Below are 23529 nucleotides of genomic sequence, written 5' to 3'. Positions count from 1 at the left end.
CAAAACCAAACGCCCAACCCACCCAGCCTCCGCCACTCCATCGGCACATTTACACGCTACCGGTTGGGTTTGGTCCGGGTGTGATTCTGCTAAATGCTAGTAGCCCCTGACAAATGTTTGTAAAATATTTCAGCTTTATTTTTTGTTTACTATACTATGGCTATGTGCCCGCCAGCATTCACTACCAGGGCCGGCTGCTGGGGTTGGGCGTTTGGTTTACGATTGTGTGTGGTTTTTTTTTTCTCTCTCCGTTTTGTTTCGGTATGTTTTCTTTATTTGGGAAGATTATTTGTTTTTGTCAACCGACTCTCGTGCGGTTGGGTTAGGTTATGGCTACAGCTGGAACGCAGGCTTTGCACAGTGATTAAATCTCTGCAATCTGTTGATATTTAACAGTTTTTTTTATGTGATACATGGCGATGATCGATAGCTTGACTAGTTATCCCTAGACTTGAATATAATGAGATACCTTTACTTAACCTCTTTACATCAACCAGCAAACGAATTAATGTTACTACATTTCCAAATGAACTAAGTATGACAAACATTTATATTTCGTATAATAGTACATTATTAATTTACAATTATATCCTATCTGTACATTTGCTTCATTTCTCTGTTGGTTCTGGTTCTTTTAGATTTTAAATTAATTTCAGTATGTTTCTTTACATTCTACACGTTTTGATTGCTACATTTGTTATTCAACAAAAAATATCTCCAAGAATGATCACGTTTTGATTGCTACATTTGTTATTCAACAAAAAATATCTCCAAGTATGATCTATTAAGTACCTCTATATTAACTTACGACTGTGCGTAGAAAAAAAAGAGACCAAAAATAGCACGGAATCGAACATTCCACTACACCAGCATAGGACTTCGTTCTAACGAAGTTCGCTCCAAGAAGCAAGAATCACGGGCACCAAAGAATTAGGAGTCATAATCCTCCATAACCAAGATTAGCAGTTTGCAAATTTTGCGACCGAGTGTTTCACGTCAAGAGACAAATAGATTGTCTAGATTGTCCGAAGCTGCTTGGCGCAAATTGCATTGAAAAAATACTTCTTCTTTCTTTCTGGAACTGGTTCTGGAACTGATCCCGAACTGGTCAACTTTCTGGACATTTAAACTTTCACAATTAATAAATTCGTGATCGTGATCGTAAAAATACGGTTTTGGTCGGAATCGATTCCGGGTATGTCCGAATTTTTATGCAATCGATTTCAGATATTAAGTCTGGAATCTGGAATCAAATTCGGCTAAGAAATCAGAATCGGCTTTGTAATCGAATTCGGTTCCAAAATCAGAATCGGCTCCGGAAACAGAATCGGTTTTAACACCTTCATGAGAATAGGCGATTGGGTCGTATGCAACTACGATTTTATCGATAGCCGCAAAGGATCCAAATGCAATTGCATGTATCTAAATGAGCTCATAAAAATCACGGAACTAATTCTGCTTCTGAAACTTCTAGTTTCAACTCCAGAACAGATTCAGATTCCAATTTCGATGTCCTTTCCATTTCCGGAGTAAATTCTGATTACGGGTCCAGAATCGAAATCGACTCCAGAAACGAAATCGGCTCCAGAATCGGGTAGTTCCGATACTGAAAACCCATAATTAATAAAAAGTAATGTTACATTTCATATTGCATACCTTAAGGCGTTTAACAGCCCGAGCCAAAGAGAACTCTTTTAGTTTTGCCAAATATATGATTGTAAGTATTAAACTAAGTGAAATTCCATAAATTATGTTGAATACAGTCGGTTTCAGCAGATTTATACTTTGCAAAATACAATTTTTGCACATAAAACAATAAATTCACCTATCGAGCACACTAAATCGCGTATCTGCTCGAATTCCAAACACCCATTCAAAGCAGCTCGAAATGTTCATTGGGTCGTGTATTCTGAACTGCCCTGCTGTCACACAAACGTCAGCAAATTGGCAGCAAAAAATATATTGCCGGTGTAGAAACGTGAAGCTACTGCTGTATTTTTCGGTGCATAAAGTAATTTAAAACGTGCTCTAATTAAAAGGCCAAACCCCCTAAAGTTTGGCCCCGTCTCCCACAGCAACTGTTGGTGACCATTGTTCCAACGGATGGTGGTGGATTGCGTTCGTAAATGTCTACTCAGCTTTTTCTCAACTTCCTCAGTAGATTAGTTCCTAGAGGCGGCAGCAGCCCCGGAGCAGCAGTGCGACACTTATCCTCCTTAGTATCTTCTCCCCGTTGCGTTCGATTAATCGTCAGTTCGTCCACAAAGCTACAGCAACAGCCAATCCCCCGACGACACATCGAGTGGAATCCAGCGGTACAGAGTCGCTCGTACGCGGTAGCAGCCAGCCAAAGCGACCCCTCATTCCGAAAGCCCTTCAATTGGGGTTCGAACAAAAAACATCGTGACGTGAAGCTTCGTCTCCAGCTGTTGGAAAACATGACTGATCCAAAGATTGAGGCAGAGCTGGCGCCGTTGCGCGAAGCAGTTAAGGAGCAGGTAGGCCATTCGAGATGCATTTGATGCAGCCTTTCTAAATTTGCGTTTCTAATGATGCAATTTTCTATCTTCCTTTCACCACACGCGCGTACCACCGACAGGGAGACCTGGTACGCAAGCTCAAAAGTGAAGGTGCTCCAGAAATTGACGTGAAGAAAGCGGTCAATGAGCTGAAGGCGCGCAAGAAGGTGCTTGAAGATCGTGAATTGAGCCTCGCTCCCCAGGTGGCCAGCTTCGATCGGGCCCGTATGGAGGATCTGCTGAAGCGACGGTTCTTCTACGACCAAAGCTTTGCCATCTACGGTGGCATTACCGGCCAGTACGACTTTGGACCGATGGGCTGTGCGCTCAAGTCCAATATGATCAATACGTGGCGTCAGTTCTTCGTGCTCGAGGAGCAGATGCTCGAGGTAGATTGTTCCATCCTGACGCCGGAACCGGTCCTGAAGGCGTCCGGCCATGTCGATCGCTTTGCCGATCTGATGACGAAGGACGTAAAGAATGGTGAATGTTTCCGGCTGGATCATCTGATTAAAAATCACCTGGAGAAGCTGGCAGCGGCCAAGGATGCGACGGCGGAGCTGAAGGACGAGTGTGCCGATATCGTGATCAAGCTGGACGGTATGACCAAGGACGAGATGGCAGCGATTCTGCGGAAGTACAACATGAAATCGCCCATCACCGGTAACGATCTGACGGAGCCGATCGAGTTCAACCTAATGTTCGGCACGCAGATCGGACCGACCGGATTGGTGAAGGGTTTCCTGCGTCCCGAAACGGCGCAGGGAATTTTCGTGAACTTCAAGCGACTGCTCGAGTTCAACCAGGGCCGGCTACCGTTCGCTGCGGCCCAGATCGGCAACAGCTTCCGGAATGAAATTTCACCCCGCTCCGGTCTGATCCGGGTGCGCGAGTTTACCATGTGCGAGATCGAACACTTCTGCGATCCGCAGGCGAAAAACCATCCTAAGTTCGAGAATGTCGCGGACACGGTAATGACGCTCTACTCCGCCTGCAACCAGATGGACGGAAAGAGTGCCCAGCAGATCCGGATCGGTGATGCCGTAGCGAGTGGTCTGGTCGCGAACGAAACGCTCGGCTACTTTATGGCCCGCATACAGATGTACCTGCACCGGATTGGCATTTTGCCCGAACGGCTGCGGTTCCGGCAGCACATGGGCAACGAGATGGCACATTACGCGTGCGATTGCTGGGATGCGGAATGTCTCACCAGCTACGGATGGATCGAGTGCGTCGGATGTGCCGATCGGTCTGCGTACGATCTGACGCAGCACACGAACGCGACGGGAGTGAAGCTGGTGGCGGAGAAAAAGCTACCCGCACCGAAAACGATCGAAGTGACGGAAGTTGTACCGAACAAGGCCGCCATCGGGAAGGCGTTCAAGAAGGAAGCGAAGGCCATTACGGAGGCGCTGGCAAAGCTGAGCCTGGGTGAGGTAGAGACCATTGGCAAGAGTCTCGGTGACAGTGGGGAGCATTTGCTGGCGGTCAATGGAACCGATGTGAAGCTAACGAACGATCTGATTGCGGTGAAAACTACCTCCAAGACGGTGCACGTTGAAGAGATCACCCCGAGCGTCATTGAGCCTTCGTTCGGCATTGGCCGCATTATGTACTCACTGCTGGAGCATAGCTTCCGGATGCGCGAAGGCGACGAACAGCGCTGCTACTTCTCGCTGCCACCGGTTGTGGCTCCGTTGAAGTGCTCCGTGCTTCCGCTGAGTAACAATGCCGAGTTTGCACCGTTTGTGAAGAAGATTTGTAAGTATTAGATCCAGAGCTATGTCCATCGTATATCTAAATGAAATTGTGTTAATGATGGATTCATTGTCTTACTTCTAGCTTCGGCCCTCACATCCGTCGACGTGTCGCACAAGGTGGATGATTCGAGCGGTTCGATCGGTCGTCGTTATGCACGCACGGACGAGATTGCCATTCCGTACGGAATTACGATCGATTTCGACACGCTGAAGGAACCGCATACGGTGACGCTGCGCGAACGGGACTCGATGAAGCAAGTTCGCATTGGAGTAAGTGTTACTTTAATCTCCCTTATGTAAATGCCCTTTGTAACGTTTCCCATTGTGTTTCTAATCTAATTTTAGTTGGATGAAGTTGCTAACACTATTCGTGATCTAGCAACAGGACGCACAAGCTGGGCCGAGGTGGAACAAAAGTATCCACGATTTGAGCAGCAAGAAGCGAGCGCGAAGTAGATCAGAAACAAATCGGAGTTACTAGGCGCGGAAGAATAATATGCATTTGGAAATTTAAATGACACTAAACGCTTTATATGATAGCGATCGCCTTTCTATCCCTTTCCCCCCAGTGTTTGTTTACTTAATGTTTAATTTAAAGCATAATTTTACATACAATACCGAAACAGATAATTGCTTGCTATCACGCCAGCGTATTCTACACGGTTCTGTTAGCTATGCGCAAACAGAAGTGTAAAATTCAAAATAAAGTTTTGTTCGAGATGCCTAATGCACTTAGATCGAGTACATAATTAATTTGTTTTTTCATCCGTATTGGAACTTGTTTACGGTTGATTAATAAACAATAATTTTGAAGAATACGATAACAAATAAAAATTTTGACAATCGAGGAGTAAAAAATGAGGCACAAAAAAGCAATTTCCCATACCGGGAATCGAACCCGGGCCTTCCGGGTGAGAGCCGGATATCCTAACCACTAGACAATATGGGACTGATACCGACATGCTGCAAAACATCACATTTAAACCTTGTACGTCATCTTAACTGAACAAAGTGACCATCCCCATTCTCCCTTTACCAGTTCTTGCATGATTTAAACATAATACAATACCTATGGAAATTTAAAAATGAATAGAACATTGCTGATAATAGCTGAAGAAAGAATAATGTCGATATTTGAAGACTCTAAGTCTTTAAATTTTTTCTAAACTTGTTACCCAAAATTTGTTGGTGTTACACAGCACTTCTCTACTCGTACTAGAATGTGTCTTTTTTTAAACTAAACTTATCTTAAGAATTAAATAATTAGGGAAAAGTTAAGGAAAATTAAGGAGCTTCACATTATGAAACATGGATGAATTTGGTAACTCTCAGAAGCATCGCACGTTACGCCGATTGTAAGTTACAAAACAAAAATGAATGAAAAAAATTACATCCAATAATTCTGGGACGATTACAGTAATTATTACATGTACCAATGCTTATGCTATTTTCGGTTAGAATATTACAGCTTAGTCTTGTATTCTTTTTTATATATTTGCACGTTACAGTAGTAAAAATAATTCAAAAAGACACCTCCAAGTCTCTAAGACTTTCGCCGTTAATCGTAAATGGAAAATTTGTTGTAAAAAAACACAATTAAATTGTGTTTCTCTCTCACACTTACCCACCACCTCTACAGCAAAGTACAATCTCATTCCAGCTCCTTGATGATTTGGTCCGCTACGATCGCTTTCTGCACGTCGGTCACACCGCCATATATCTCGGTAATGCGTGCATCGCGATAATACCGCTCGCCCGGCAGGCTTTTCACGTACCCCATGCCACCCAAAATTTGCTGACAACCATGGGCCGCATACGTTGCCGTCTCTCCGGCGATCCATTTGGCCATCGAGCAAGCCTTTGTCGCGCGCAGTCCACGGTCAATCTCACCGGCCGCTTTACGAACTAGCAGTCGGGCCATTTCCAGCCGTGTGCCCATTTCGGCTATTCTGGTACGCACGGCAGGAAGATCTATCAGTGTACCACCGAACGCGGTACGCTGCTTTGCATATTCTACGGCCGTTTCTAGAGCGGCTTGACCTATTCCGATTGCTTGCGAGGCGATGCCAATTCGTGCACGATCCAGCTGTTCCATCGCAATGCGCATACCGCCACCGACGGTACCAAGAACGTTTCCTTCCGGTACACGCACATTTTCCAGCATCAAATCGCACGTGGATGTACCACGAATTCCCAGCTTGTCTTCCGGGCGGCCCCGATGTACTCCGGCCAGTGCGCCACTGTCAAAATCGACCAGAAATGCGGTTATGCCCTTATACTTTAGCGCTGGATCGACGGTGGCAAATACGATCGCCGCCACCGATTCGATGCCCGATGTTACCCAGGCCTTTGTGCCGTTCAGTATCCAGCTTCCATCGGCATCCCTGGTGGCTCTGGTCGTCATAGCAGCCACGTCCGAGCCAGCCCCTGCCTCACTAAGGGCGAACGCTCCGATGGTTTTGCTTTCGTATTTGTTGAAAAATCGTGCCCTCTGATCGTCCGTACCGAGGCGATGCAACAGGTTGGCATAAAGGCAGTTGTGGATGGACACTATCGAGCCGGTGCTTCCGCATCCCCGGGAAAGTTCCTCGACTACCAGCGAAAGGGAAAGCATATCCAAACCGGATCCACCATACAGCGGCGCCACGGTAACGCGCATCAGTCCCAGCTCCGCCAGCTTGGCGATCTGCTGCTCCGGGAACGTTCCGTTACGATCGATGACACTTGCGGCGGGTTTTAATTCTCGCTCGCTGAACTGACGACATAGTTGCTGGACTTGTTGGTGCTCCTTGGACAGTTCGCACACACTGAACGACCGTGAAAGTGCGCAGCGAGAGTTGAATGCTTCGAGAATAATGATAAAATAATGGCTTATCTCTTCACGATACGAGCGATTAAAAGGAAGATAAACTTACCTGTGGTAAGCTTCCGGAACATTATTGTGTACAGTTTACGGTAGAACGGCTTAATCACTTTCACTCCATAAACGACATATGTAAAATTGATTCAGATAGCTCCACTGCCGACGACTGTTGCATGTTTAATTAAAATGTAAATCGCTCGTATTTTCGGGCACCGCGGAAGCGTAGTTCGTTTGTTTACGTAAAGAAAAGAAAACACATTTGACAGCGGTTGGAAGGAAAACGAATAATCTTCAAAAAAAACTGAAACAGCACTTTCCATTTCAACGAATTAAATCTTTTTGAGAAAGAACACAATACGAGCGAATATTTCGGAACATTAAAATTAACACAGTTTGAACAAAACGAACGGCAAACGAATGAATTACAAACCGGCTCACTGGTTGTTGATCCATACAGCCACCTAGCTTCGAACCAGTGTGGCCAGATTATTTTGGCGATTTTCGATAGGCGCATCAAAATTTTATCGGTAGTTTTCGGTAGTTTAAAACTCGAAACTTAAAAGAAGTAAAAGCGAAAGAAGTGTTAAGCGGGATGGGAGGGGGTGCTAATGCGGAAAATGAAAGTTCCATCTCACGAGAATATGCATCCTTTATTTAGGATATGGATTTGATTTGGTTCAGCGGTTACACAAATGAAGATTTTTCTGAAGTGTCAATCTGAAAATTGGAAATCTAAGCCAAAGAAGGACTAAGATGAACATTTTTTTGTGGTGACAAGTTCTTTTTGTCGGGGCTCCACACGACCGCTTAGGGCCGCAGCAGTGCTCCATTGGATACGATTTAATCGTACGAGCTGTCATTTGATTTTCGCTGGATTATTTAGATTGATTTGATTGTTTGGTTGAGTTTTGTAGTTCAATGATTAAAAAATTGAGATTTTTTCCTTCAAATCCTAGATATATATACATACATCGGTATTTCTGGTCACTTTGCCCACAGGGCAAGGCGAGCTTTTTGGCGGCCACCGTCGCAAAACCGTCGCAAAACGTTAAAACTGGCGTCGCATGTACTGCAAACCGACGTCGCCAGAGAGCGAAACTCGCAACGATTTCGAGGCGCTGGCGACGGTCGTTTTTGACGTTTGGCGACGGTTATTGACCTTTCGAGCGAGCTTTTGCCCTGCGAGCCAGTGTGGCCAGTTTATATTGGCAGATTTCGGCAGGAGCTCTGTTGAAAACGCAACCATTTAGAGAGCGGTACTTGTTCCGACGCAATGCGTTGCGATTTTGCCAAAATGTATGGGATTTGACAGACGCATGCGTTAACGACGCACGACGCAGCGTCAAAGTAGAAAAATTTCTATTTCGACGCACGTCGTGATGCGTCTGTCAAAACGGTTTCACCATATCGGGTGAAAATCGATATTTTTCCACGTTAAATTGTTTCGAGCGCAGTTTTGTGTGTAATTGGACTACAAAATAATTTTATTAACAAAACAAAATAAATGTAGAGAAAGTAATTTCGTAATTGCTGCAAAACATGTGTGTGCGGGTCAGTATGCAATATGCAATAAAAAAGCGAAAACGTGCTTTGCACTGTTTTGAGCACAACTGGAAATGATTTTACAGTTGTAATTTAACACTATAATCACATCAGAACCTATAAATAAGAGGCATTATTGCTGTTTGTTGATGTTTTTCTTAGTAAAATGTGTTGACATATCCATGCAGAACGCAGCGAACAGATACCAGCGTGCGTCACGCAATGCGTTGCGATACGCTGCGTCGAAACAAGTACCAAGCCCTTAATCAAAGTGAGTGTATAGTGGGTTTATGGTGTTCTTTCTCACCAATACATCGACACACAATTTGACGGTTTGCTCCATAACAAAATCTAGTATGCCTTGAAGTTTAAACAAAATCTCGCAGAAATTGTATGTGGTTTTGCTCAGGCGTAGCACAAAGAAAGATGATAACTCTACTCATTATGAACATTACATTTTAACGGATAAAAATAAAAAGTGCCAGGCAAACAAACGTGCATCAGCGCGATACGTAACAAATGAGGTTAACAATCCTTGAAACAGCATCCCATGCGCCACAGATTAAGCTTAAACGACTGAAAAATCAAATATCTGTGATTTTCGGTAGGTTAAATGAAAAATCGGTAGTTTTAGGAGGCTTACAGGGTTTCCCACGATTTATTGGTTGGTTCCCACGATTTATTGGTGCGTTCCCACGATTTTTTGGTCATTTCCCATAATTTTTTGGTAGCAACCCACGATTTATTGGTCGGTTCCCAAATATTATTGGTCGGTTCCCAAATATTATTGGTCGTTTCCCAAATATTATTGGTCGGTTCCCAAATATAATATAATATAATACCGACCAATAATATTTGGGAAACGACCAATAATATTTGGGAACCGACCAATAATATTTGGGAACCGACCAATAAATCGTGGGTTGCTACCAAAAAATTATGGGAAATGACCAAAAAATCGTGGGAACGCACCAATAAATCGTGGGAACCAACCAATAAATCGTGGGAAACCCTGTATCTGTGAATCGGTAGGCATATAAAAAATCGGTAGGAATACAGATAAATCGGTATTTCTGGTCACTCTGCTTCGAACAGCAACATTCAGCTGTCACATCCGTTTGCACGTGTTGTTTCGCCGAATTCCGCGAGTAGAACAATTGCTTTTCTGGACTTTTCCATCTAATAAACTGTGTTAAATTACAAAGATTGTGCTATGGGAAAGAAAAACAAGCAGAAAATATCTCCAGTAATCAATGGAAATGCGAAAAACGGACATGGTAAGTTGGAAAATGCGTTTTACGAAGCGGAATGTGTACGGAAAGCGCCGAGGACGCACACAATGTGCTTCTTGTTTACGGTACCTGTGCTACAACTTGCTTCTAAATCTTTCAGCCTCCGTAGAAGACTTGGAGGAAAATTACGAGGCGGAGGAAGCAACGCCGAAAGGTAAACAAAAGCTGAAGAAAAAGAATAAAATCCCACAACAGCAGGAGGAGGAGGATGAACAGGACGTGGCAGTTGGCCGAGGTAAGCAGGGGAAAGCATTTGGGGCTTCTCTATGGATGCTAGAATGAAAGACACGTTTTGAGATCTGGTGTGAATAATGTGCCTTTTTGTAGGTGTGAAGCGGCCTAAAGATGATACTGATGATGAGGAGGAGGAAGAGCAGAACGGCGAAGAAGCCGATAGCAACGGGGAAGACAAGGAAGCCGAGCAGGAAGAAACCGTTCCGTCGATGACGAACAGTGCGTACGAGATCATCCTCGGCAACCGGGAGTTCAAGTCGCTCGAGGGCAAAGTGTCGGACCAGACGATGAAAGCGATCGGTGAGATGGGATTCACCAAGATGACGGAAATTCAGGCCAAATCGATACCGCCACTGCTGGAGGGTAGAGATTTGATCGGTTCGGCCAAAACGGGCAGTGGTAAAACGTTGGCCTTCCTCATTCCCGCCGTCGAGCTGATCCACAAGCTGCGCTTCAAGCCGCGCAACGGAGCGGGCGTCATCGTCATCTCGCCGACGCGCGAGCTGGCGATGCAGATTTTCGGCGTCCTGAAGGAGCTAATGACGTACCACTGTCAGACGTATGGGCTGCTGATGGGAGGAGCAAGCCGTCACACCGAGAACGAAAAGCTGGAAAAGGGCATCAACATTATCGTGGCGACGCCGGGCCGGTTGCTGGACCATCTGAAATCAACGCCCAACTTCCTGTTCAAGAACTTGCAGTGCTTGATTATCGATGAGTGCGATCGCATCCTGGAGATCGGGTTCGAGGAGGACCTAAAACAGATCATTAGCATTTTGCCGAGTAAGTAGAGCGAAGGGGAAGGGCTTAGAGGGCAGATTTAATGAAGTTTATTTGTTTTTTATAGAAAAGCGCCAAACCATGCTGTTTTCCGCCACACAGTCATCGCGTCTGGAAGAGCTGGGAAAGCTCGCCCTGAAATCGGAACCCATCTACGTCGGTGTGGATGATAACAAGAAGGAAGCAACGGTGACGGGGCTGGAACAGGGCTACATCGTGTGTCCCTCCGAGCGGCGTCTGCTCGTGCTGTTCACCTTCCTGAAGAAGAACCGCAAGAAGAAGGTGATGGTTTTCTTTTCCTCCTGCCTGTCCGTCAAGTTCCATCACGAGCTGTTCAACTACATCGATCTGCCGGTGATGTCGATTCACGTATGTATCATTGGAAGTGTAATAGTATTTAAGAAAAATGGTCTAATACTCTACTTTCTTGTTGCTACAGGGCAAACAAAAGCAATCGAAGCGTACGTCGGTATTTTTCCAGTTCTGTAACGCCGAGACGGGTATACTGCTCTGCACGGATGTGGCCGCCCGTGGGCTCGATATTCCTGCCGTCGATTGGATCGTGCAGTACGATCCACCGAACGATACCAAGGAGTACATCCATCGCGTCGGTCGTACGGCCCGTGGGGAGGACCTGTGCGGTCATGCGCTGCTAATGCTCCGTCCGGAAGAGGTTGGCTTCTTGAAATATCTCAAGCAAGCGAAGGTACCGCTGAACGAGTTCGAGTTCTCGTGGAGCAAAATAGCGGACATTCAGCTGCAGCTCGAGAATTTGATGGCGAAGAACTATTTCCTGAACCAGTCGGGCAAGCTGGCGTTCAAGACGTACGTGCGTGCGTACGAAGGGCACCACATGAAGGACGTGTTCAACATAGCCAATCTCGATCTGGTGCAGGTGGCGAAGAACTTTGGCTTCACCCAGCCACCGTACGTTGACTTTGGCAAGAGCTTCAAGCTGCACAACTCCGAGCGGCGACCCGGTAACCGTGGAATGGGCCACTTCAAGACGCTCAACAAGGAGAAGGAGGGCAAGCTGAAAATTAAGCACATTACCGATCGGAAACAGCTGAAGAAGGTCAAGTACGAGTAAGCTGCTCTGTACGCGATGTGAGATAGCGTTAAAATAATAAACCCATTTTATTTAGCCGTTCCGCACTATCCCGGAACGGTGTCCTCTACAATACTAAATTTTGTTGCTCCTCTTCGAGGAATGTCGAGAAAACAAGGGCGTGAACAAAAGTAACATCACAGATAGGGAAAATGAAAAGGAACGAAACTGATGCGTAACTTTTCGAAGCAACCACGACAAGCGTTTGGCTTCAGTGCAGCGTTGTGTAGGACCGTTGCAACTCGGCTGGCCCTGCGGTGGAGTTGGCCGTCCCCGCGGGAGGGTTGTTGTTGATGTTACTGTTCGAATTTCGCGCCTGTGACATCATGTGCTCCACCCGGTTGGTTGTTTCCCGCACCACCCCGGACAGATCGGTAAGGTCGGGCAGGTCCAGTGTGATGTGGGCCGACAACCGTTTGTACACGGAGCTGTTGGTGTCTTTCTTCGGTCGTCTAGATTCCACGTACTTTAGCTGTTGCTTGAGAAAGATGGCATTCTTTAGCAATTCTTGGACATTCTTCAACGACGTATCGGCTGCCTCAATATCCTTCACGGCACTGTGCACAGGGGAGAAGGGGGCATTCAATGACGTTATTGCATTTCCTTTTATAAAACTCTACTCTTTTTACCACACCTACCCTATGGCGTACTCCATATCGTAGCACTTGCCCTGTAAATCCTGCTGCAGTTGAACCACCTCCGCGCGACGCTCCACTATGAGCGGGATTACTTTCCGGACGTGCTCCTGGATGCGGTAGAATGCTAAACTAGGCTCGTTAGCAATGATGTGCATGTTTTCCGATATTTTTTCAGTCGCTGTGGAACAGAATTGGGCGGTGAGAGAGATTATAGCGGATGAAGAGTGGCCTGCAGACGGGAATGATGCTTTGTGCTTACTTTTCTTCACTTTGGCCTGCAATTCCGGATCGTTCACGGTTGACACTTTTTGGTTCATCGCGGAGGAATGAAGAAAGTTTAGCAAAAGTACTCAATAAAACACAAGAAAATTTGTTTTTTTTTAGTAGTAACAGAACGAATATTTGACAACACCAAATGCTAATTAAATATAGATTGTTTACAAACACAACACTATGGGCCACCGTACGGTATGATGTAAGAAATAATCGATACCTGAGTACCGCTGTAAAAATGCATCCGCTGTACAAATTCGAGCAGTTTGTGAGCTTGCACGATGCCTTACAAATGGGACAGTTTCCCAGTAGTGCCAGAGCGCTCGCATGAAAGCAACATGCGATGTTTTATTTTGTTTTAAGAGCTTATTAAAGGTCTTAAATTTCAGATTTCTATTTAAAATTCATAATTTAGTACAGTTGTCAGTTCACACGAGTTACAACATATCCGTCGTTGGCTGTATTCTATAATGAACCGTTCCCACGTAGTAAAGATTAACTATCATTTTATATTTCCCTTATCCCCCCCCTTCCCCTTCCTTCACACTTGTTACCGTCCTTCGTCATCAATTATTATACTGACACACCAGTTTTATAATTTTTTTTCCAAACTTTGATATTCGCAATATTCTTATTTAACATATATCCCAAGTGCCACAAATTCACTAAACGACCACTAAACGGCTTCTAAACGACTCAAGCACTCTACCTAAACGGAATATAGAAAGACTTCGTTTAGCAGACGGCAAACGACTCATGCGTTCTAAAAATAGCAAAAAAGCTGGTGGCGCTATCTGTTGGTGGGATACCCCAACCAGCTGAGCTTCATCGCTTGGAAGAAAGCTTTCTCATTTCCTCTGTACTGTTGTATGGTTTCGCATTGAAGTTATGCATCGCTAGAACTAGAACGGCGATACGATTGTTTAAATACTAAACTCCAACGGAAACCACCAGCACTGAAGCAAGTGAGATTTGAGTAATGGTCGTTGGTGTTGATACCCACGTATCTGACTACACGACCATTCATATAGATTTTTGCTCGGAAAGTTAGAAGGCTATATAGGTCATGATAAGATGAAACTTGTCGAAACACATTGCAAGAAAAGGATAGCAATATAATGATGAGTTGTAATACGCCATCTATTGATCAAACCAATTTTCTATGGATATTCAATTTTCCAGTCGTTTAAGATTAATCTGTGGCGCTTGGGTATACACCGTAGAACGTCAATTATCCGGGGGCGGATTAACCGGGAGCAGCTTAACCGTGCGTTTCATGAATGTGACAGCTGTTCAAACGTACAGCGGACATTTGCAGCGATAATCAAGTGGGCAATCAGATTTTTGTGCAGCTGTGTAGTGTCTCAGGGTATTTTCAAAATTCATTTTTGTTCATGAACAGTGGTTAAACCTATAGTTATTGATGTAAATAAAATTTTTCTAACGATTTATCGAATGATTCAAGTTAGATTAATCGTAAAACTAGTGAATTTTATAATTTTATATGAACTTGGTATTTCTTAGACCATTATCCGTGCAAATCGATTACGCGCTAACCGTCCGGTCCCGAGCTGCCCAAATAAACGACGTTCTGCTGTAGATATTTTAGTTTAGTACCAGTAGGGCTTGCAAGGTTTCAAGGAATTATATTCAACCCCAGCGGCAGACATATTGAAATGACTCCACACGGCTATTCTTATAGATTTTTGCTCGGAAATCTAGAAGGATATATATAACCATGGTATGTTAGATGAACCTAGGCGAAACACATTGCCATACAGGGTTTTCCATTCCAATTAACAACTGTCAAGTGATACTTACAGACAAGTGATACACGTTCCAGCCAAACCCGTGCCGCATCTGACGTGTGTTTTCGAAGACGACAATTGTGAAATTGAAATGGACAGTGTACCGAAAACGGCTTGACTTGTTTGTAAGTGGTAGACAATCGTGTTTTTCAAATCGAAGATTGCTAGTAGACAGTGGACAGTTGTTAATTGGAATGGAAAACCCTGTAAAAGGACAGCATAAAATTCATATAATGATGAGTTATAAAACGCCATCTTTTGAGCAAACCAGTGAGACTCTGACGCCTTCGTTTTTTTCTATGGATATTTGATTTTGCAGTCGCTTAAGTTTAATCTGTGGCACTTGGGACAAAAATTTGTGAACGAAAAAAATTAAATGCTTTGAATCATTTTCTTTTTTTTTTTGTGCTTAGATTGTAGACCATTTCAGCTAAGCTCATAAACTGCTCGAATTAGTTTGTAGAAATTGGTATCGTTACAGTGTTTGCGTAACTCGAGAGCATACTGTATACAGAATTTGTAGCTTGGGCACTGTACAAGATCGCGATGACTAACTTTGCGTATCGGGAATGTACACAGTCGGCATAAACAAGCCGGTGCACGTACTGTTCGCGGAGGAGGACTCGCGTGCTGGAATGGGTTGAACCTTTTTTTTTTGAAAAAAGTACTCCACAATAAAGCGTAGTTTTTGTGCAGCATAAGTAAGTATGGTTTAGCATAGTTTATAGAGTCATTATAGTTTCTCGCACGGTAGTAAATTTCCTTAACAGTAGCCGCAATTGTGCTAAACTCTATTTTTTTTAAATTCCATTCCAGCACCCACATTTGACGATGAACAAACAGGAAGGCAGTAAAGTGTATCAATCGAACATCTGGGCGGCAGTTGTAACGGGCGACATCGAGACGCTACGGAAACTCATAAACGCAGGCACATGGAAGGCTAAAATTAGAAAGCAGGCGGACAGCAAACGTTGGACCATACTGCACCATGCAGTTATGAGCCGGAATCTCGAAATGGTGCAGTTGGTCACAGAATGCATGAAGCCGGACGTTGATGCCGAAACCGAAGATGGTATGACGCCCTTACAGCTCGCTTGCTATCAGCAAGCTCCGGTGAAATTGATCACCTATCTGATGCAGCATACGAAACAGTACAACAGTCCCTCGCCGCTAGAATATGCCGTCAATCAAAACCGTGTCGATCTCGCGAAGGCAGTAATTCTACACGAGGCAAAGCACAAATCCAGATACGTGAAACGCTCGCTCGCAGCCCTGTACAGCGTGACCACGGCAACGGGGAACGTGGAAATGTTGCAATGCTTTCTGGACGGACCCAGCAACGTAGGCTATTTGTTTATCCACAAGAAGAAAGACGATCTAACAGGGATGGAACGGTTTGCGGAAGTAGCTTCGTATAGCTTTGATAAGAAGGTCGCTTGCTTTAAGGCGTTGTTCAATGTGGCACACCCGATCGCGAACCCGACCGCTCCCAGGCGCTACAACGTGAACGACATCCTGAAGCTGGCCCTGCACAGCTTTTTGTCGACCTCGTTGATACCGTATTTCATCGAAACGGAGCGCATATGGGAGCATCGGGTACAGATCCATTCTTTGTACAAACGGCTGCTTCCCGAGTATGAGCTGCTCGCACTGCTAGTGCTGTGCGAATGTGCTCCGGTAACGGTCAAAAGAAAGCAACTGGAACCAATACTGGAAGAAATGGGGAGCAAAATTGCGCAGGACGTTTGGTACGATCAGCTGGGCGAACTGTACGTCAACGCATTTACACCATCCGCCGAACAGCACACATGTGCGACGCTGCAACTGTTGTCCGATTTTGCCACATTTGCACAAACGATAGAGCTGGGCTACTTTCAAAAGGTTATACGTGTGGGCGTGCGGTACGCATTTTGTGTGGCCCAACTGGGGCTCTGCCAGATGCGGGTGCGAGACGTCGGCACACTGTACAATGCAGCATATCACCGTGCGATCGAGTGTCTCATGACGATGTACAACGATACAGCCGATGATATTGTTCAGCTGCTGATGACGCCGGACGATCAGCACAGCCGAGCGATCGTGGTGTTCCCTTTGCTGCGGTACTGCACCACCATACTGATGCGACCGGACGCGATCGGTATGGCCTACCTGCACGGCTATCGGCTGCTGTACTGGTTCGTGCACCTGTTCGGCACGTGGAACACGATTCAGTTGCTACCGATTGGCGTGCCGTTGAGGCAAATTTTCACACTAAAACGTGCCGCCCGGGATGCCGTGCGGGAAGCCGTACTGCAGGGGATGAAAGCGACCGATGTTAAGTCTCTGTTCTTCGAGCGGTTGAACCTATTGCCTGTGCCGAAGGAATTGAACAAATACCTACGTTACAGTGACTACAGTACGATCGCGTACTTTCTGGAGCATTTTGAGACTGTCATGCATGCGCTTTACGAGGATGAAGAGGATGAAGCAGCGCTCGAGCCAGTTGAAGATTTTTAAATCAAACTTAATAATATTCCGGTAGATACGGTTGTCCCGTATTTTACCTTTTTTCGTGCATGCAGAAGCAGCATCAGCTGCACGCTGTGGTTTAACAAACGCAGCAAAACAACTAACTCTAATTGTAAGATTTTACTTGCCTGGCACATTTACCGCAGGGGTACGATAATGGTGACAATTTAAAATATCCTGTTCGGGCCTTTCTGAGTGTGATTAATGTGGCAAATAATTTAATGATCAATTGAATGTTCCTTAAACTGTTCTGCTATTGCAGAATCGTTCTAATCGTAAACTAACGGTTTTATTTAAAAATTTGACTCGACATGAAGCCGTACACTTGCATGCGAACCGTTTTAACACTAATGTGATCGCCATGAGTGATGTAATGGGAGTGTTTTTATAATAAAATACAATGAAAAATAAAACAAATTCGAATGTTTCGTTATTTTTGCCGAAAATTGTTTGAATAAAATTTGCCGCGCTTTTGTTGTGCCCTCTTCATTTCAAATTAGCTACATTCCTACCCCTTGTTGACAGCACGGAACGCGCTGTCACCGGTGACAGTTGCGCCGCCACCTTCTCCCCCCCCCCCACCCCATTCTACATGCTTCTTTGCCCATAAGCAAAACGAACGCGACTTTTCCGAGCTCTCTTGCTCGTCTGTGTTGAATAATTGTTCAATTGATGAGCATTTGCGTGATACGAAACGGTGCGAAAGTGGTACAGCTCTCTGTTTTGGTGCAGTTTGTGAGGGACTAAGCAAGAAAAGCTAGCGATACAGCCTCCGCCATGTCCGACATCGATGACGATTTCATGTGCGACGACGACGACGATGATTACGGATTGGTAAGAGACTTGCGGCGTACACATTCTCGCCGTGTTGTGATGGTGGGACCCGGTGTTCGGCTGCTGCTTGCACCGTGTGCATATCAAGCAACCACCGACAACACCGATCGATCGATTGCACTGTGCATGCTACTGCAGCAACTCAGTGCCCAGTGGCCCGGTGTGTTGCAGTTGTGGAAATACACACAGCCGTCGTAGATCGACCTAGCCGCACGATATTATTGGCGAATAAACAAGAAGGAGTAATGCATTTTTACCTCTGCTCGCAGGAATACTCCGAAGACAGCAACTCGGAACCGGACGTGGATCTGGAAAATCAGTACTACAACAGCAAAGCGCTGAAGGAGGAAGCGCCCCAGGACGCGCTGAAATCGTTCCAGAAGGTGCTGGACCTGGAGAACGGCGAGAAGGGCGAATGGGGCTTCAAGGCGCTGAAACAGATGATCAAGCTAAACTTTAAGCTGCAAAACTACCAGGAAATGATGGCACGGTACAAGCAGCTGCTTACGTACATCAAGAGTGCGGTCACCCGCAACCATTCGGAGAAATCGATCAACTCTATCCTGGATTACATTTCCACGTCGAAAAATGTAAGTGGCCGGGGCCAGCGGGGGAAAATCACCTGCAAAAGTGCTTACGGTTGCACTTCGCGCTCTGTTTTCCTTCTTTTCCACAGATGGAGCTGTTGCAAAATTTCTACGAAACCACGCTGGAAGCACTGAAGGACGCGAAGAACGATCGGCTGTGGTTCAAGACGAACACCAAACTGGGCAAGCTTTACTTCGACCGGAACGATTTCGGCAAGCTGCAGAAAATCCTCAAACAGCTGCACCAATCCTGCCAGACCGATGACGGCGAGGACGATCTGAAGAAGGGCACGCAGCTGCTGGAAATTTACGCGCTCGAGATCCAGATGTACACGGTGCAGAAGAACAACAAAAAGCTGAAGGCACTGTACGAGCAGTCGCTGCACATCAAGTCGGCCATCCCGCACCCGCTGATCATGGGCGTGATACGGGAGTGCGGCGGCAAGATGCATCTGCGCGAGGGCGAGTTCGAGAAGGCGCACACGGACTTTTTCGAGGCGTTCAAAAACTACGACGAGTCGGGCTCGTCGCGGCGCACGACCTGCCTGAAGTATCTGGTGCTCGCGAACATGCTGATGAAGTCGGGCATCAACCCGTTCGACTCGCAGGAGGCGAAACCGTACAAGAACGATCCGGAGATACTGGCGATGACGAATCTGGTGATGGCGTACCAGAACAACGACATCATGGAGTTCGAGGCGATCCTGCGCAACAATCGGAACAACATCATGGCGGACCAGTTCATCCGCGAGCACATCGAGGACTTGCTGCGCAACATCCGCACCCAGGTGCTGATCAAGCTGATCCGGCCGTACACGAAGATCACGATACCGTTCATCTCGAGCGAGCTGAACATCGAGCCGGCCGAGGTGGAAAGTTTGCTCGTGTCCTGCATACTGGACAAGTAAGTGGTGGGGAGGCACGCGCGCGCGCGCGTGTGTGTGTGAGTGGCTGGGTTTTATGTGAGTTTAATTCACCTGTTCACCTTTCATCTCATGCAGCACGATTCAGGGTCGTATCGATCAGGTGAACCAGGTGCTGGAATTGAACAAAGAGGCCCGCTGCGGCGAGCGGGACATCGCGATCGAGAAGCTGGCCACGCAGATCAATTCCGTGCAGGCGGCAATCATTAACAAGATGGCCTGAAATCCGGACGGCTGAGGCGGTGGAACCGGCGGAACTGTGTAAACACTGTACACTGTAAGGCAATGTGGGTGGAGCAAGGAAGTGGATCTCGCGGAGCAATAAGACGAAGACGAAATCTCGGACGACGGAGGCGCACGCAGCGAAGACAAGCAACAAGACACGCAAAAAAAGGAAAAGTGTTCGCGGCGATGGAAATCCGTGCTCATGGTTTCTTTTGCGCTTAATCGAATTCATACTGTTTTATTGATGTTCCCTTTTTTCGAAGAGCAGCTGGCGGCACACAGAGCGGCATGCGAAGGGCAACGAGTCGCGAGATTTAAGGCACAACATTTTTGAAGTTAAATGGTACGGTTGGAGTATTACTCTTACGGTGGTAATAATCTAACCGACACCGGCTCGCACCACACGACAGGGAGAGATGAGAGAGAGACAGAGAGACAGAGAGTTTGCTGGCAGAAACAATAATTGAAAGGAATAAACCCCATGCGGATGGCGATATTGTTACAACAGCGTGTATGTGGGTGTGTGTGGATTGATCTTGTTGAAAGATTACCCAGAGAAGGAAAACCGGCTTTTAGATGGAAGATCTTGTCCGGGTTAAACATAATCTTCTCGTTCTAGGTATGAATTGGTCGTGAACATTTGGTTATAATTTGCACTTTCATTTTAAGAAATGTTTCAATGTTTCACCCTTTTTCAATGTCTCAGTGAAGGTAAGTAAACACTCAGAAATGTTATTATTATTTTATTATGCTCGATTACATATTTATTATGTAAAACTACTTTTACTGATTTTTATAAATCTTACTTTTTCTTTATTTTCTTTTCAAACTAGATAATTTGTCCCGGTTACAGGGTTATGCAAGCTAATTTCAAGACATTTTATATCTTTAGGATGCGAGCAATGGATTTCTTAAAAGACAAAGCAAATTCTATGGGATTTTTAACTCCAAGGGACACATTAAGAGAAACTGGTTAAGAACCCATACCGATCCTGTGCCTAATCATGAACGCATGTCGATGCTGGAATTTTAGAGATATCATACTGATGCTGGAACTGATTCCAATCCCATAAAGGTCTTAGAACAAGCCACACTGGTCTTGGAACTGATTCTAACCCATTACCGGTCCTTTCACTCAGTGCTCTCCAACCTGTGGTCCGTAGCGTTAACAGGTGTAGTCCGCGAAACAATTTATTTTTGCAAAAGAAAAGCTTTTTTTTATTTTTCCTCACAATCAGTAATAAATGTTCAACAGAAATGTCTAGAATGAGATTTAAACATATGTTTGATAAAAAAAACTTTGAACTAAATCTTAAAAATGTATGCCCTGAACGGATGTGCGATCCTAAAAAGGTTGGGGAGCACTGCTTTAAATGATCCTAACATCATACCAGTCATGGAATTGATCCCGATCCCACACCGGTCCTGCAATTGATCTTGACTCTATACCGGTCCTGGAATTGCTCCCAAAGCCGTACCGGTTCTGGAATTGATCCCGAACCCATACCAGAACTTACACTGAATCCATACAGATCCTGAAACCTAGTACCTACCGGTAATGGAACTGATCACAAAACCATTCCGGTCCTTGAACTGATTAATATTCTATATCGGTCCTAAAACAGATCCTGCCCCCATTGCAGGCCCTGATACTGCTAGTTTTAAATTTGGGTCCAAAAATATTACCAGCATTTATGTTAGTCATGGAACTATCGAGTCTACTTTAGTCCAGTATCTATAACAGTTGATAGAATATAGCACTGTATTACCAAGGAGGGCTCCGTGGGTGATGGACGTTGGGGTCCCGTGCTAGACGAACCCTATGCATCCCCCCCCCACCAGCAGCAGCAACAAAATTTTAGTTGAAATGTTACATTATCCACGACGGATTATGGGTACACACAGGTAATCATATACAGAAGGCCTCAACAATTCTTACCGTTTAGGGTCTCCAACACTGTAAACCCGCCACTACCTGCAGTATAATCGTCAACTCGGAAGACTTAGCAACATAACATGCCCGTCCTGGGTTCAAGCCTCGTATGGACTGTCGCCCTAAGCAAGGATTTTGATGACTGACTATCTATCCGACTGCGTGGTACTTCATAAGTTTCGAAAGCATGTATAGCATAGCATGCATGCATGACAGTGGTGGGGCCCCATAACCATTAGCACACATATTTTCTGTCTTTGTGGCTTCCTGAACAGATCCTTGCATCACTTTTTGGGAAATTGACAACTCTCGAAAACCCATGGAAAAGCGTTAATCCATTGAATTGTGACTGTAATTTGCATTATTCTTCTACTAACCTTTCCAATCATTAAAAACTAAGTCGGCGTTGCGTTTTCCATAACCAAAGCGGTTGCCATTGCATGGATGTAAACTAAGCAAAAAGCATCCAAGCTACCGCTGGAAAGTAACGCTGATCAGCTTCTACTACAATTTTATCATAGAGAAGAGATTCTATTGCTTTAATTTATTTACCTTAGTTTTTACTCTCACACAATATTCTTTTAGCGCATTCTAGGAAGCAGGAAGACATTCCATCGTAACTTCTCTATCGATTGCACACGTTCAGACGCCGGCAATAATTGTCCAGCTCCCTCCCCAACCAGCCGCAAGCACCATATCAAGAACACGATAAAAATGCACCCAAAGCCATATGCAGCCACGGCTAACGTGTCGTTGCTTATGGCAACCGTACTACACGTGTGTCAAAAAGGTCGTCAAAAAAGGTGCTCGGTCAGCATAACGGTGGGGCACGAAATTGCCCTTAAAAAAACGCGTGTGTGCCGCTTTTGGTTTGTCGTGGTTGTGGTCGAGTGACCGGCCCGGGGAGGGAATGTTTTGTTTTGTTGCTACAACTGCATCTTCTACAACCGCCCCCCACTCCCCCGCCAACACTTACACACAAACATCATTATTGTAAATCGATAGCCTTCGCGGTCGTACGATGGATCACAAATCGCGCGATCGGTGCAGGTGTTAGTCAGCAGATTGTAAGGTTGACGACGTTCGGCCCGATGACGATTAACTTATCCACGTTGTGCTATGTTTTTTCTGCGTCTAACAATTAGCCCTTAGGACAGTGCGCTTAAGCTTCGATTATAGCGTGAAGTCATGACGTCATCATTTTTTTTTACACGACACTACCAGATACGTATACATGGGGGGAAGTGTTTGCTCAAACTGTGCTGAAGTGCGTGTAGAAGTAGAAACAAAAAATAAAAACTACACAAACGAACACACGCGAAACGGGAACGAGACAACACAGCATCCGATGAGAGAATTAGGATTGTGTGCTGCGGAGCGAAGGAAAAGAGTCGCGCGATTAGAAGAGGAACAACAGTAATAAAAAAATACCCTTACCAGTTTTGATGGAAGAAGCCGGCAGTGTCCCGGTGGTGTCGCAGTGTCGAAATGACCCAACCGTCGTCGTACTTCGCTTAGTCGTTTCGCGCATCCCACAACGCACACACACAGTTCGTACCATCGTCGTCGTTGTCGTCGTAGTCGGCTTTGGCGGGTTTTTTCGAACAACGCGCGTGTTGTTGCCGATCGCAGTAGTGTTTGTACGGGACTGCCCCGGCGTCGTTTTGTGGTTTGAAAAGGGAAGGGAAGCAGTTTGTTGTGT

At 45.5% G+C, this 23529-nt stretch overlaps 6 protein-coding genes, 1 long non-coding RNA gene and 1 other non-coding gene across 14 annotated transcripts; 4 read left to right on the top strand and 4 right to left on the bottom strand.

Moving 5' to 3' along the window:
- The first annotated feature begins 1899 nt into the window (after positions 1–1899).
- LOC1275455 (glycine--tRNA ligase) lies at positions 1900–5010 on the top strand. Of its 7 annotated transcripts, none has more exons than XM_061656064.1 (5): positions 1915–2011; positions 2159–2498; positions 2600–4280; positions 4362–4549; positions 4625–5010. In XM_061656064.1, the coding sequence occupies exons 2-5, from the start codon at positions 2439–2441 to the stop codon at positions 4733–4735; spliced, it is 2040 nt and encodes a 679-aa protein (XP_061512048.1). In that variant the 5' UTR covers positions 1915–2011; positions 2159–2438; the 3' UTR covers positions 4736–5010. The 7 variants fall into 7 exon arrangements, with proteins under 7 accessions (XP_061512043.1, XP_061512048.1, XP_061512045.1 ...); XM_061656061.1 differs by having other exon boundaries at positions 1927–2011; positions 2162–2498; XM_557743.5 differs by having other exon boundaries at positions 1928–2084; positions 2162–2498.
- Positions 5011–5156: 146 nt separating this feature from the next.
- Positions 5157–5228, bottom strand: Trnae-cuc (transfer RNA glutamic acid (anticodon CUC)). The gene has a single exon. It is a non-coding gene; the product is annotated as a tRNA-Glu (tRNA).
- Positions 5229–5754: 526 nt separating this feature from the next.
- On the bottom strand, positions 5755–7616 carry LOC1275454 (short-chain specific acyl-CoA dehydrogenase, mitochondrial). Its single transcript, XM_061656089.1, has 2 exons — positions 7195–7616; positions 5755–7123 (listed from the first exon to the last, which is right to left on the bottom strand). Exons 1-2 carry the CDS (start codon positions 7214–7216, stop codon positions 5931–5933), a joined length of 1215 nt encoding a protein of 404 aa, XP_061512073.1. The 5' UTR covers positions 7217–7616; the 3' UTR covers positions 5755–5930.
- Positions 7617–9768: 2152 nt separating this feature from the next.
- On the top strand, positions 9769–12171 carry LOC1275453 (probable ATP-dependent RNA helicase pitchoune). Its single transcript, XM_314700.5, has 5 exons — positions 9769–9961; positions 10077–10211; positions 10304–10993; positions 11058–11359; positions 11430–12171. Exons 1-5 carry the CDS (start codon positions 9898–9900, stop codon positions 12078–12080), a joined length of 1842 nt encoding a protein of 613 aa, XP_314700.5. The 5' UTR covers positions 9769–9897; the 3' UTR covers positions 12081–12171.
- Positions 12099–13188, bottom strand: LOC1275452 (BLOC-1-related complex subunit 8 homolog). The gene is made up of 3 exons (XM_314699.5): positions 12996–13188; positions 12737–12914; positions 12099–12655 (listed from the first exon to the last, which is right to left on the bottom strand). Exons 1-3 carry the CDS (start codon positions 13051–13053, stop codon positions 12310–12312), a joined length of 582 nt encoding a protein of 193 aa, XP_314699.5. The 5' UTR covers positions 13054–13188; the 3' UTR covers positions 12099–12309.
- A 2199-nt stretch (positions 13189–15387) lies between these two features.
- LOC3291763 (uncharacterized) lies at positions 15388–17742 on the top strand. Its single transcript, XM_061657463.1, has 2 exons — positions 15388–15518; positions 15634–17742. The coding sequence occupies exon 2, from the start codon at positions 15649–15651 to the stop codon at positions 17311–17313; it is 1665 nt and encodes a 554-aa protein (XP_061513447.1). The 5' UTR covers positions 15388–15518; positions 15634–15648; the 3' UTR covers positions 17314–17742.
- A 167-nt stretch (positions 17743–17909) lies between these two features.
- On the top strand, positions 17910–20406 carry LOC1275451 (COP9 signalosome complex subunit 2). Its single transcript, XM_314698.5, has 4 exons — positions 17910–18159; positions 18429–18749; positions 18836–19650; positions 19748–20406. Exons 1-4 carry the CDS (start codon positions 18103–18105, stop codon positions 19890–19892), a joined length of 1338 nt encoding a protein of 445 aa, XP_314698.1. The 5' UTR covers positions 17910–18102; the 3' UTR covers positions 19893–20406.
- Positions 20407–20626: 220 nt separating this feature from the next.
- LOC4578262 (uncharacterized) lies at positions 20627–23404 on the bottom strand. Its single transcript, XR_009766181.1, has 2 exons — positions 23265–23404; positions 20627–23197 (listed from the first exon to the last, which is right to left on the bottom strand). It is a non-coding gene; the product is annotated as an uncharacterized LOC4578262 (long non-coding RNA).
- Positions 23405–23529: the final 125 nt, after the last annotated feature.

The sequence above is a fragment of the Anopheles gambiae genome, chromosome 3 (genome assembly GCF_943734735.2).
Source record: "Anopheles gambiae chromosome 3, idAnoGambNW_F1_1, whole genome shotgun sequence".
In the NCBI taxonomy this organism is placed as follows: domain Eukaryota; kingdom Metazoa; phylum Arthropoda; class Insecta; order Diptera; family Culicidae; genus Anopheles; species Anopheles gambiae.
This window is presented reverse-complemented; position numbering and strand designations above follow the sequence as displayed.